The following is a 14,046-nucleotide window of genomic DNA, read 5'->3' on the forward strand; positions in this document are numbered from 1 at the left end:
TGTGTGTGTGTGTGTGTGTGTGTGTATATATGTATTTATATATAGTGAGAGAAACTCGTTATTTTAAATCATTTTTGCCAGTGAAGCAAACTGCTCTACAAAGTATAATAGTTGATCCGAGGTCTTAAAAATCTCAAAGAAAATCTAAGAAATGTGTCAGATATTTTATAAAGTCATGTGAGCTATTTGGGAGAGAGGCCATGATGCTAGACTTTTATGGGGTATGTGGGGGGCATGCTGTAAGGAGTGAGAACCATTGCCCTCCCTCTGTGGATTTCCATCCTGTCCTTCCTGGGTCTTCAACCTCTGCCTCTCCTGCCAGCTCCTCCCATCATCACCAAACAGTCAGAGATTCTCTTTCCCAGCAACACACCAACCACTTAAACCAAAATCCCACCCCCACATCCACTTGAGCTTCTCTGCACCTCCTTCTGTTGTGGCCGGACTTCTTTGAGTGACCTGTCGCTTGTTCTCTCTTCTTCACCTCCTGTCCACTGGGCTGGAATTGGCCTTGGCCAGGTCTCCAGCAACCTCCTGTAGCCAGACCTGGAGGGTGTGGTCCACCCTGGTTCCAGCCCATCTCCTCCCCACCACACCTGCCTTCAGAGATCACAGGGGTCCCTACAGGCAGTGTGAAAGACCGAAGGTGACCATGATTTGAGTTCTTTGGCTTTCCAGACTTGGTATTTTGGCACTGCTGGCTTCCCAAAGACAGCTCAATGAGAGTACCTATAAATCTTCAATCTTAACCAACTAAAAAGCTGCTCCAGATGCGAAGGAATCAGCAAAAGATCTCCAGATACATGAAAAATCAGAGTGAAAGGATACCCCCAAAAGAAAACAATAACTCCAAACAATGGAAACCAACCAAAACGAGAATATTGAAATGACTGATAAGAATTTCAAATATGGATTGTAAGGAAGCTCAGTGAAATATAAGAGAAAATAGAAACCCAACCCACAAAAACAATGCAGGAAATAAACGAAAAATTCACCAAAGAAATGAAATTATTTTTTTAAAAATCAAGCAGAGTTTCTGGAAATGAAAAATTCATTCAAGGAAATACAAAACACAATGGAAAGCCTTAAGAGTAGGCTAGATCAGGCAGAAGAAAGAATTTCAAAACTGGAAGACAACACCTTTAAATGAAACAAGTCAGTCAAAGAGAAAGAACAGAAAAATAAGAGGAACGAACAAACCCTACAAGAAACGTGGGATTATGTAAAGAGGCCTAACATAAGAATTATACGCATCCCTGAGGGTGAAGAAGGAAATACGCAAGGACTAGAAAACCTATCTGAGGGAATACTTGGGGAACATTTCCCAGGTCTTGCTAGAAATCTGGACATCCGGGTACTAGAAGTGCAGCAGACTCCTGGGAGATTCATCACCAAGAGGCAGTCACCATGACACGTAGTCATCAGACTGGCCAAAGTTAACACAAAAGAGGAACTCCTAGGAACTATAAGGCGAAGGTGTCAGGTAATTTACAAAGGAAAATCCGTCAGACTAACTGCAGACTTCTTGGCTGAGACCTTGCAAGCCAGAAGGGACTGGGGCCCCATTCTCAGGTTTCTCAAAGAGAATAATGGCCAGCCTAGTTTTGTGTCCTGTAAAACTGCAAGTTTCTTATATGAGGAAGAAATAAAGACTTTCTCAGACAAGCAAACACAGGGAATTTGTCAACACAAGACCTGCCCTGCAGGAAGTACTCAGATCTGTGTTACGCACTGATCAGCACAATAGACACCCACTAGCATCAAACCCTCCAAAAGCTAACGTTCAGAGCCCAGGTACCACAGTGGCTCAAGAGGTAAAACTGAGCAATAAGGTTCTACCCAACAGGATGAACAGAAATCCATCCCACTTACCAGTTCTTACAATAAATGTGAATGGCTTGAACCCCCCACTGAAGAGACTTTTGCTGGCTGAATGGATAAGAAAAATACAAGCCAAGTGTCTGCTGTCTCTAGGAAATGCATCTAACCCACATGGACTCATTCAGACTCAAAGTGAAGGGATGGAAAACAATAGTCCATGCAAATGGAAACCAAAAGAAAGCTGGTGTCGCCATTCTCATATCAGATAACATAGACTTCAAATCAACAAAAGTAAAGAAAGATAAAGACAGTCATTATATAATGGTGAAGGACCAATTCAACAAGAAGACACAGCAGTCCTAAATGTCTGTGCACCTAACACAGGTACACCCAGATTCATAAAGCAAACCCTTCTTGGTAAACAGCAGCGTAGTAATAACCAGGGACTTCAACACCCCACTGACAGAACAGGACAGATCCTCCAAACAGAAAATAAAGAAACAATGGGCTTCAACAGGACTCTAGAACAAACGGGCCTAACAGACATTTACAGAACATTCTACCCCAAAACTACTGAATATATATTCTTCTCATCAGCTCATGGAACATTCTCTAAGATTGGTCACATCCTAGGCCACAAAACATGTCTCAACAAATTTTAAAAAAACAGAAATTATACCATGTATCTTCACACCGGCCTACAGACTGCAGACCCTTCACCCTCTCCTCCTGGCCTCAGGCCACGCTCCCCCGGTTTCCCTTCTTTCCCTTTGGGGTCTCCCCAAGCTCCCATATGGCTCCTCTGCCTCTTCCTCCTTCACTGAACCCTCAAATAGCAGCTTCCTCCAGACTTGGCCCCAGCCCTGCTTCTGTTCTTGTGTTCCACACGTCCCTGAGTGAGCTCTTCTGTCCTCTGGCCTTGACTTCCATCTAGTTCCCTCAATCCCAAAGCTGTTCCCTCTGGCCCAGACCTTCCTCCAGGACGCAGACTCCTGTTTCTAACTGCCTGCTTGGATGCGGTGGAGACATCGCAAGCCCCTGGTCTGAGACCGCACTCCCAGCCACAGCAGACACCGATGGGAATTGCGACACGGGCTAGCTTGACAAAGCGTTTGCCGGGGCAGGCCTTGTTCCAAGCACAGCACGTGTGCCAAGCCACTTAATCCTCTAGCCCTTGTGAGAGGTTTGGAGAGGCTGAGTTGTCACTCACCATGTCCCTCTGAATTCCACCCCTTTTCTTTCCCCGCTGTCTCCCCTTCCTGGGTCTGGCCTGCTGCAGCGGCCTGACCGTCCCCCACCGTGATGTGGGGCTTCAGCTTCGATGTCCGGGTCAGGTCCCGGCACTGTCTGCGCTGCCCTGCCCCTCCTCTCCCTTTTCTTTCTGGTGCCATCTCACAAGTCCTTGTTTGCTCGCTCTCCTCCCAGCTGCTCTGGGAGCTCCCAAGGGCAGGGCTAGGGCTGCCTGCCCCCTTCCTATGGCACCGGGGAAGCCAGGACGTTCCAGACAGAGGGAAGTGCTGTTTCCCAGTTTGGTCCGTGCCCCTCAGTCACACCCCAGCAGCCTCACGGGGGACCAGCAGCCTCTCAGCACCACCAGAGCAGCCCAGAGCCCCGCTGGTGCCAGCAGGGGGCCACACAGGGGCAGCAACTTCAGACACAAAGGGCGCTGGACAGACTGCATCCCCTGCTGTTCCTGCGTCGGCTGTGGCCCTGGCCTCGCTTCCCCCTCTGCGTGTGGCGGAGGATGGCAGTGCCTGCTTCAGGGGGTTCCTGTGAAAATCCAGTGAAACTGTGCATGCCAAGCACTTAGCACAGGGCCCGGCACACACACAGGGGGACTCGGCCCACAGCAGCCGTCATGATTTCTAAGACGCAAGTGTCAGGCTTGGTAAATCCTCACACACGCACACCTGGTGCTTTGCAGCCAGGACAGGCCACCTTGTGGGCTGCTCAGGTGGGGGTGGAGGTGAGTCTGCCCGCTCCCCCTGCCCTGCGGCCTGACCTCCTCAGCCCCAGAGCCGCCCAGAGCAAGCGCCCCCTCTACCCTGGGTCTGTTAGAAGGGTCACCTGGCCATGGGGCCTGGCCAACCCCAATCCCCTGGCCCGTGAAGCCTCCCTGTCTCCTCTTACTCCCTGCACTGTCCCCAGGCCTGCGGGGGGCCATCCCCTATGCCCTGAGCCTGCACTTGGACCTGGAGCCCATGGAGAAGCGGCAGCTCATCGGCACCACCACCATCGTCATCGTGCTCTTCACCATCCTGCTGCTGGGCGGCAGCACCATGCCCCTCATCCGCCTCGTGGACATCGAGGACGCCAAGGCGCGCCGCAGGAGCAAGAAAGACGTCATCCTCAGCAAGACAGAGAAGATGGTTAGTGCGGGATGCGCCGGGGCGGGGCAGAGGGCTGGTCGACTGCGTTCCTGGCTGGTCCCTGCTGACTGCCAGGAAACGGGGAGATGGGGACACCCAGACCCACACGTACACACACCAGCTGCCCGACCTAGAAGGAGGTGGTGGAACTTGGGTTCTAAAGCATGGCTCTTTGGCAAGGGGTGTCTGCCACCTCCTGACCTGCTGAAGCCACAGAGGCTGCAGGCTGGCACCATCTGCTCCCCTCTCTGAAGCTTCATGGGGCGCTGGAGGAGCCTGGACCTGCGTCAGACTCGCCCAGCAGCGCCTCTGCGCTGCCGGTAGCCGAGATGCCCATCGGGGCAGGATTGGAAGGTGGCAGAATCCCATCACTCCCCAACATTTACTGAAAACCTCCTACTGGGGGCCTGAGGCAGTGGCTTGCCGTGGCTGTGAGGCCCACGAGAGAGGCATCTCCCCACGGATAGGGGAGGGCACGACGTGGGGCTGGAGTGCCTGGGGCCTGGCCTCAGTGGCGGCTGAAGCTCCTGTGCCCCAGCCCACTCTGCTTCCTCAAGTCCCCGCAGGTCCCTGTGCTGGGCCAGGCTCCCTGACAGAAGCAGAGGCTGCTCTGGGCTCACCCCTACCCCCAAGCATTTTTGGAAATGCATCTTCTTCTAGTTCCCTTATTTGAGGCCATCAGTCGCTTTAACCGGTCATCAGAGGTACAGAAACCCTCATGTGGCCGCCCACGCCCAGTGCTGGAGAGTCCGGCTCCGTGGCCTCAGCCTCCAGTCAACGTGCTGTGCCCCTCAGCCAGTGCAGTGCTGCTAGGAGGAAAGTTCCAGATGGCCTTCCGGCCTGAGCTTTGTAAAACTTTTCTCACACTCAAAGGGCCTTCTTCCCTCACCCCTAATCTACCAGCTTTCTTTTTTTTTTTTTTTTGAAACAGTCTCTCTGTTGCCCTGGGTAGAGTGCAGTGGCACGATCATAGCTCACAGCAACCTCAAACTCCTGGGCTCAAGCGATCCTCCTGCCTCAGCCTCCCAAGTAGCTGGGACTACAGGCACGCGCCACCATGCCCGGGTACTTTTTTCTATGTATTTTCAGTTGTCCAGCTAATTCTTTTTCTGTTTTTAGTAGAGACAGGGTCTCGCTCTTGCTCAGGCTGGTCTTAAACTCCTGAGCTCAAGTGATCCTCCCACCTCAGCCTCCCAGAGTACCAGAGTGCTAGGATTACAGGCGTGAGGCACCATGTCTGGCTTCCTGTTTGTTTTTAAGAAGAGCTATAGCAGTAGATTCTCAGACCTTTTAGTGGGTATCATAAGGGGTGGAGGGCTTGTCACACACAGGCTGTGGGCCTCACCATTAGTGTCTTATAGGTCTGGGGTGGGGCCCAGAAGAATCTGTATTTCTAACAAGTTGCCAGGGGCTACCGTCACATCACTGCTGACCCTACGAACACACTTGGTGAACCCCACCTCTAGGCAAACCAGGATGTCTCCTCAGAGGAAGAAGAGCTGTGTTTCTGGAATGTTTTCTGTGGCCAAGTCAGTGTGCTTGCATTTTCCTTGGACTAGCTCAGGTTGTCTTGATAACCTGTAGGAAGCAAGTGCTTTCATTAAACCCATTTTGCAGATGAGAATGCTGAGGCACAGAGAATTCAAATCGCATAGCTGCCCTCACACAGACTCCAGGGCATGCATTCCTCACCACCGCACTGTCCACCAGTGGTCCTCACGGTGGGGTCCCTAGAGCAGTAGCATCACAAGGAACTTGTCAACCTGTTAGATAGGCTAACTCTTGGGCCTCACCGCAGACTTCCTGAATCAGCCGCTCTGCAGGTGGATCTGGCCGGCCTAGTATTCTGGGGCCTCCCAGCCCTCCAGGTCGTTCCGATGCAGGCCGGAGTTTGAGCACCTTGGCTCCACAGCGTCAGTGTGCCCTCCCCTCCCCCTCCAGCCTCTCCTCCCCTTCCTCCCCCCACCTGCGCCAGCTCCGCTGGGCCAGGTGTCCAGCTGGGGTCCAGTTGACTGTGGCAGAACACACTTCACTGTGGCTTCCTTGAGGTTCCTCTAGCAGAGCAGTAAGCGCCCTGCGTTCCCATCCCGTTTGCCTCTGGTCGTCCCTGTGCGGGCAGAGAGCCGGTGGCCTGAGCCCTCACTCTTCACGGGGAGTCCTTTGCATCGCTGTCCTGTGCCGACTTGATTGGCAGGAACCCGCCCGCAGCGTAAGCGCAGCTGGCGGAGCCGCAGGCCACAGCGATGAAAGGAGCCTCCCTTGTTCGGTCTGCTGGTGCAGCCCAGAGCGGGGTCCCGGCCCTGGCTGCATGTTCCCATCCCCTGAAGAGTTGGGTGTGGGTATACACCCATTGCCCAGACCTCAAAAATAATAAATAAAATAAATTAAAAAATAAAAAGTAAAAGTCCCAGCCCTGTCCCAGACCTCTGATTTAGGTGTCGTCCCTGGCATCCATCGTATTCTTACAAACCTTCCCGCCCTCCTCCTCCACCCCCTGGGCTCCCCGTGTCACCCTGCGCTGATGCAAGGTGGAGTTAGGGTTGGGGACACTGGCGGCCTGGGTGTTGTGGGGGCTTCCAGGAAGAGACCAGCCTGCTGGTGCCAGCTGACGGCTGTCTGGCTGCGTCTCCTCCTGCCCAGGGCAACACCATCGAGTCTGAACACTTGTCGGAGCTCACGGAGGAGGAGTACGAAGCCCACTACATCAGGCGGCAGGACCTCAAAGGCTTCATGTGGCTGGACGCCAAGTACCTGAACCCCTTCTTCACACGGAGGCTGACGCAGGAGGTGGGACACGGGCCACGCCACACTCTCCAGGGGCCCCTTACCTTCCTCGCTCAGGACTGCAGTGGCCAAGGATGGGGAGGAGGAAGAGAGGCGGGAGGGCTCATGTGGGTCCAGAGGCCGCTGCCTCCGCTCTCGGGCTGGGTGTGCTTGTGGAGCTTGGCATCTTCTGCTTTGCCTTCGCTGCCATATTTAGCGCTAGTTTAATAATAGACTCGTTAACGCAGTTTGGTTTGCCCGGATGACAGACTCAGGACATTGATCAGCCACTGACTCTGAGCTGAGGCATTCTGGACATCACCAGGGCCTCAGGCAGGGGCCCAAGGCTCTCAGGTCTCTTGTTCCATCCCTCCGGGCACTGCTAGCCTCTTACAGATGCAGGCCTGGGAAGGGGGTGTGGGGGGGGTCTTCCGGCTGCTGCCCCCTTTGTTTCTGGGCCCCATCTTCCGTGCCGGGGTAGGCATGATGGCTGGCAGCGTGCGAGTCTCACTGGGAGCGTCAGGCACTGCACCCACCGCTTCCGTGGTCGCTTCCTTCATCCTCCAACCTGTGCAGTAGATGCAGCTGTCATCGCACTGGACAGGGAGGTGAAGGAGCCCCGAAGGTCCCACAGCCAGTACTGGGCAAAGCCCAATGGGTCTCATTCCAGAGGCCATGCCCCCTAACACCACGCCACCCTGCCTCCTCCTCCCCGTTTCTGAATGACCCTATTGTTTGTTACCTCCACCCCAAAAAGAAAAATCCCAGCTTGAGTCAGTTAATACTTTGAAATTGCCTGTGGCCATTCACCCTGCTGCCCGTGCGCCCCCACGCGCCCCCCACACCAGGTACAGAGCAGCCTCCCCCCTCCCTGGCACTGACCCTGACCCCGGCCCACTGACGGGGCTTGGCTGTGTCTCTTGCCCCAGGACCTCCACCACGGGCGCATCCAGATGAAAACTCTCACCAACAAGTGGTATGAGGAGGTGCGCCAGGGCCCCTCCGGCTCCGAGGACGACGAGCAGGAGCTGCTGTGACAGGTGCCCGGGCTTCGGGCAGCAGGACGCAGGACGGGCGTTTGCCGCCCACACACACCCAGCAGGGGCCTCCCGGAGGTGCGTGCATTTGGCAGCCTCTTCAGGACATAAGCAAGGAGGGTGAAGTAGAGGCCGCGGAGTCTTCTTAACCTGGAACTTTCCAGGCCTTTGGAGCCAGTTGGCTTCAGAAACGCATGTCATCTGCCCACTCCTCACTGAGCCAGCCTCTCTGCTCTCGGTGTTGCTTCTCGGCCCCCAGATTGGAGTGACCACCTGTCCTAGGTGAACACTTCCCTCTGCTTCTGCAGCCAGGTGAGCAGTCATCTGTCAAGCTGGGTGCCTGCCTGGAGAAGGAGAACTGCTGCCCAGCCTGCTGAGAGGAGCACTTGTTTGCAGTTTGTGCCATTCGCAAGCCACTGCCTTCATCACAGCCCCTGCCGGGATGGGCCTCTGTGCTGGCAGGTGGGAGTCATCAAGGTGCCTCTGGCTCAGCAGCAGCAAACTGACCTGAGTGGCAGGGCCCAGAAATCTTGACAACCTCACACCCCCCTTCGTGATAGTTCCTGCCCTCCCTGAGAAAGAAAAACCCAGTGACCTTTTTTCCTTTACCTCTGATTGGCACCTCAGAGCCTGTCTCCCTGGGTGGCAGGCAGCTGCTGCCCTTCTCTGGGCATATTCTGAATGTTTACACTGGTACCTTCTAGTATCTTCTCTAGAGCCCCATGGGAGGCTGCAACCCTGGGTTTTGGGGGTGGGAGAGTGAGCCTGGTCTGTGGGGTCAGAGCGCCCTCTAGAGGGGTTTGTGCCGGCTGGCGCCTTCCATGATTCAGTTTAAATTCCTGCACTGTTACAACAAAGAGTCGCCTAGTAGTAGTCGCCTCCTGCCATCTGATTCCTCCCTCACTGCAATTCCCCTACTCAGTGGTTCTTTTTTATTTTGTTTTTATATGAAGCGGGTCGCCTCCGTTCCGCTCCCCATCGGTGGCTCTCATTGTCCGGCACAGGCCCCTTTTCCTAGGCTCTGCGGCGTGTGCTCACCAGCTACCTGCTGCGCCTTCGCCGCTAATCAGGGTTCATCCTCCTTCCCCTCTCCTAGGTCCCTACCATGTTTCGTCCCCTTTGTCATTCATGCCAGGGTCCCAGCTCCCCAGAGCACTGGGGCAAGGGCCAGAGCAGCACATGGTCCTCCTCCCCTCCCACCCCTACTTGGGACCCCAGCAGCCTGGGGTCAGATGCGCGCGCACACACTCACCCAGCACCGTCGCTCGGTTGCGACCTCCCAGCCATCTGCCGGTGATGAGCTGCCAATCATGTCCAGATGAAACGGAGTTACTGACTCACAACCTCTCCTCGCCTGTCTTTTAACAAGCCTCATAACCGCTCAACTTTGCCCACCTAAGGGCCGTTGACAACTTTCACATGTGGTTCTGGGTCCCAGCCGGAGTCTTGGAACTCAGCACACTTGAGTGGTTTAATCATCATTTGCATGTCCTTGTTTCTCTGGGGACACAGTGGTCCCATGCGGGCCAGCATGGACCCTGGGCTGGTAGCAGGTGCATTTCCATCTCTGCTGCCTCAGGCAGCAGCATGGCCCTGGACGTTAGGAAGGACTGACCTCAGGACCCTCCAGGATTCGTGCCAGGCATGAGAGGCCAGGCCCCGGCCGTACACCTTGCCTTGCCCCCAAAGTTGTCAGAGCAGGCCAGTTGGGCAGGAAGCTATGATACGCTATTATTACATGAAAAGTAAATTTTTACTTGATAGAGCTAAAATATAATCTATTTATAATCCCTCATCTTAAGCCCGTAATTTAAGCCCATGCCTTGCTTAATTTTGGTCTCCACCATTTCCTTTTAGTGGAAAAGAGGTCAAAGAACGGCCTCTTTGAGAGTGGCCAGGTGGGGGCAGGGACCTGAGACCAGATTGTTCTCGCACCCCAGCTCAGAACTCATTTTACTTTCTCTCCTGAAATTCAGGGTCCGATCTTACAGATGTAAGTTGCTTTGCAAACTCAGTTACTTGCCAGGATCCCTTTCTTTCTCTAATCTTAAATTCACAGATTAAACAATGCAAAGAGTCAGATCTTCCCAGTTCAGACTGCCCCTCATCACCGCTCTGGCTCCAATGCCCCACCAACACAAAACCGGCCCCCCAACTTTAACCAAAAACCGCCAACCCCTGCCCCACCAAAAAAACAACTAAAACCTAAAGGAAGGGCCCCAAGGTTTGCAAGGGGGGGGGGGGGAACAATTCCTGGAAGGTACCAGCTCCCCCGGGAGCTCCCACAAGCCTCCTCTGCTCCCTGCTGGCTACGTGAGGGCTTGGCAGCCTGGGAGAGCACTCCTAAGAGAGCACCCCATAAGTAAAAGGCCATGGAAGTCTATTTCTCTGGTGGATTTTTTTCAGATCTCTTTGCCTGAGAATCAAAAATTGCTGCTGTCTACCTTTAACATACCCAATAATTATTTGGGGCAGTAAATGCATGGAAGATATAAAAATGCAGTTTATACCTTCCCACGTATGTATTTTCTTTTAGGTGTAAGCCGCAGGACAGGAGAGCTGTAGCACGTAGGAGGAAGTGCTTTAGAGTGAGCGGCGCTGTGGGGAAGCTGGCCCTTCAGCCCGCGAACCGGGCTCTGCCCTGTCAAACCACCTCTTGGAATAAATTGCACGCGTTCTGCAACTCTGTGGTTGTAGGAGCCCTCGGAACAAACATCCCTGCAACTTGAGCAGGGAGGGCTTTGGGGAAAGGAGCTGGCTGCTCCTAGGACCAGCGAGATCAAGTTCTGCGGTGGGCTGGGCCCGGGCCGGGCTGAGGGTGGCTCAGTTCCATCATCTGATGCTCAGACGCTCGGCCCAGGGCAGAACTGAAGCCCCTCCTGCCGCAGGGCAGCCACCCTTTCCACAGTGGGAGTGCTGGCTGGGCCCAGCCTGGCCGGCATGAGGCCGAGGGACAGCCCGGAGCCAGCCCAGAGAGGCCCTGATTTGCCTGCAGTTTCCTCTGTGGGCCACGGAACGCCGAAAGATGGGTGAGTGGGGATCCTTCTCCTCAAAACCCTTGTCGGAGGTGCCATCAGCAAGGTGTGGCCTCGTGAAGTCTCCAGTCCATGTTGCCACAGGGGCCGCCACGCTTGGCAGGATCCTCAGCAGGGTGGCTAAAGCCAAGGCCCCGCTTCTTTGGAGGGAGGCAGGCGGGGGGCTGGCCAGTGTGCAGGTGGCGCCTGGGGTGGCTCTGGGCTTCAAACTGCTCCCTGATTCCGGCGTGAGAAAGAATCTCAGTTACCTGCTTTGATTAGGATTTTAAATGCAAACAAGAGAAAATTGTACCTCCCCCCTCCTCTTCAAAATGCTGGCAGATGTCTCCCCTGCTGGTTGGTTGGTAGGAAACCAAATCTGAAACACTCTTGATACAGCAGCCAGAATCACTGAGAAGTTGTTCTTGGGGACCAGTCTCCAGAGCCCTAGGGGAGGTGTTTAAATGAAAACGCCACAGTCAGCAGTAAAGGCTTCAGGAGAAGGAGGAGCCACACCCCCTTCCGGTGAGGCTCCTGCCACTTCCCAGACATGCAGTTAGATGTCAGAGACTTCATGTCATCAGCCACGTAACAAAAGAAGGAAGACTCTAACATCCCCTACCCACCATCCCACGGCCCCACCCGGCCAACACAGTCCCCGGGGAGGCTGCTCTGCGCAAGCTTGACTGGCTTCAGGGGAGCACGGCTGGGGGGCCCTATGGCCCTGAGACTGCACCAAAAGTGTGCACTGGTGGTCAGAAGAAGTCACCTGCCAGCCCTGCAGGCCCGTAGCCCCCGCGAGGCTGCACGCAGAGGAGTGGGGAGGACTCCGTAGTGGACAGTGGGGATGGCCGTGGCCGCTACCAAAGGCTGTCAACGTTTTCTTCAAGCAGGGCTTCTGCAAAGGCTTGATGTTTTCTCAAGGTTAATCAAAATCTTGTATTCTTTTTCGTTTTATTTGTAAAAGCAGGGTTTTTAAAAGCACTGGTTTTTCGCTTTGTCTTAAGGACCATTAGGAAGGCCAAGCTTATTCTTTTGTCTCCCTCAAGTGAGATGTGAGAGGCAATGTTGGGCCCCTGGCTCCTGAAAAGTGATTGGCTGCTCTTCTTGGGGGGCTATGGGTGGGGAGGGAAGGTGGGTCCGAGATGGGCCCCTGTGGCTGTTATCTCGCACAGAGGATTCCCAAATGGATGGGAAACAGTCACGTCACTGGATGCTGTATGCTTGTTTAGAAATAAAAGTGGGTGCTGCTGAATCAGAGCTGGTTTCTGTGTTTGTGTTCAGGTGGCTTTGCAAATGCATGGGTCACACCCTCCCAGCCTCGACTCTGTCACATGCCTACCCAGCCCCTCTGGGCCAGCAGCCCTTGGAGCGCAGTGGTTAGGAGTGTGGCTTTGGGGCAGGCGGGCCTGGGTCTGGGTCCTGCCTCTGGCTCTCAGTGAGGAGCACAGGAGGCCGGGCAGGTGGGCTCAGCCCCCAGCCAGGCCTGCACCTTTTCCTCACAGGTGCAGTGAGCCGTTCCTCTGGGCTCGATGGTCCAGTTCTCCTAGGCCAGTCGGCAGGGCCACCTGGGATGACAGATCAGTCCCTGGTAGGGCCTCTGTGTGATGGTGAAAGGGGGAGCTTTTCTTTTGAGACAGGTTGCCCAGGCTGGAGTGCAGTCATCACGGCTCACTGCAGCCTTGAACTCCTGGGCTCAAGCGATCCTCCTCCCTCAGCCTCCTGAGTAGCTGGGACTACAGGCACGCGCCACCACAACTGGCTAATTTTATTTTATTGTACAGACAGGGTCTTGCTATGTTGCCCAGGCAGTCTTGAACTCCTGGCCTCAAGCTGTGCTCTCACTTCAGCCTCCCAAAGTGCTGGGATTGCAGGTGTGAGCCTTCTTTCGTTGAACCGGCACTGCTACAGGAGCTGGGGGCCGTCCACACCCTCTGATAGGTGACGTTATGTGTGGGAAGCCTGGGGCATGAGTTTATTTTTACCCCCATGTACTTCCAGAAGGCATCCAGAGCTGCTTATGGTAACAGGCACAAACCAAAAATGCATGTAACGTAAAAGGAAACCAGGCAGGAGAACCTGTCCTGCCCCAGCCAGGAGGCAAGAGCCCTCCTAGTCCCTGCCAGTCCTGGGCTTCACCCACCCCGGGGGGGCTCCCGAGGCCTCAGCGGGCTCCCCTTCGCCCACTTTTGATGAATACCCAGGTTCGGAGAAATAATTCTCTACCATGACAAAAACTGCAGGAGTGATGACAAGCGGTAACTGACACGTGGCCTCAATGTCAGGCAAGCAGCAGAATCCCGCAGGCCGCCCTGCCGGCGAGGGGGCGTCGCTGAGCAGACAGCAGCGGCAGCAGAGGGAGTCCGCCAGTGAAGTGGCCCGGCTGGGGCCCGCAGAGCGACTGGACTGCGTACTTCTCACTCACACTTCAACTTTCTCAACCCTAGAGAAAGCTCTCGGGGTAGGGGGGAGCAACTGAGGTAAGAAATATTCTCCTCAAAAAAAAATTCTCCTTAGAGGCCAGACGGCTGGGGAAGGGGCAGGGTCACACGCAGAGCGGAGGGCTCACAAGCCCCCACGCGTCCCACTGGGGCGCTAAGGCGACATGCAGCTGGCCGGGAGGGGGCCATTGCCTCTGGCCTAGAGAAGGTCCGGGAGCCATGCGGGGCAGTGGGGTCAGAGCCAATGAGCCATTTTGGGGCCCCAGGCTACAGTAAGGGCCTGGTAAGTGGGGGTCCTCTGTGAATATTTAGGGAACTGCAGGCAGCAGGCAGGCATCAGCCACACTCCCCCTGCCCAGGGAGGCCACCTGGCAAACCTGGGGGTCTCAGCATCAGATGGGACCAGCCTGGTACCGGGGATAGAAGGGACCAGCAACCCTCTGAGCACACAGGCAGCTGCCGCCTAACACTCTGACGTAAATAGGGAAGAAAATAAGTCTTTGCTTACCAAAAAAAGAAAGGCCAGAAAAAATGTAGCTGGTTTACTTTGTGGCAGAGACGAAGCGCACACTCATATCTGCTGGTAGGAGGGCCAGCTGGC

General features: G+C 54.9%; 1 protein-coding gene across 1 annotated transcript in view; it reads left to right on the forward strand.

Annotated features, from left to right (window-relative positions):
* The window catches only part of SLC9A8 (solute carrier family 9, subfamily A (NHE8, cation proton antiporter 8), member 8), a 69,912-nt gene extending 59,817 nt beyond the window's left edge, over positions 1 to 10,095 (forward strand). The window contains exons 14-16 of the mRNA XM_012654695.1: positions 3,970 to 4,190; positions 6,831 to 6,977; positions 7,883 to 10,095. Of these exons, the coding sequence (XP_012510149.1) occupies positions 3,970 to 4,190; positions 6,831 to 6,977; positions 7,883 to 7,990 (476 nt within the window). The 3' untranslated portion in view covers positions 7,991 to 10,095. The remainder of the gene's footprint in view (positions 1 to 3,969; positions 4,191 to 6,830; positions 6,978 to 7,882) is intronic.
* Positions 10,096 to 14,046: the final 3,951 nt, after the last annotated feature.

This window comes from Propithecus coquereli, unplaced genomic scaffold (assembly GCF_000956105.1).
Source record: "Propithecus coquereli isolate 6110/MARCELLA unplaced genomic scaffold, Pcoq_1.0 Scaffold444, whole genome shotgun sequence".
In the NCBI taxonomy this organism is placed as follows: Eukaryota; Metazoa; Chordata; class Mammalia; order Primates; family Indriidae; genus Propithecus; species Propithecus coquereli.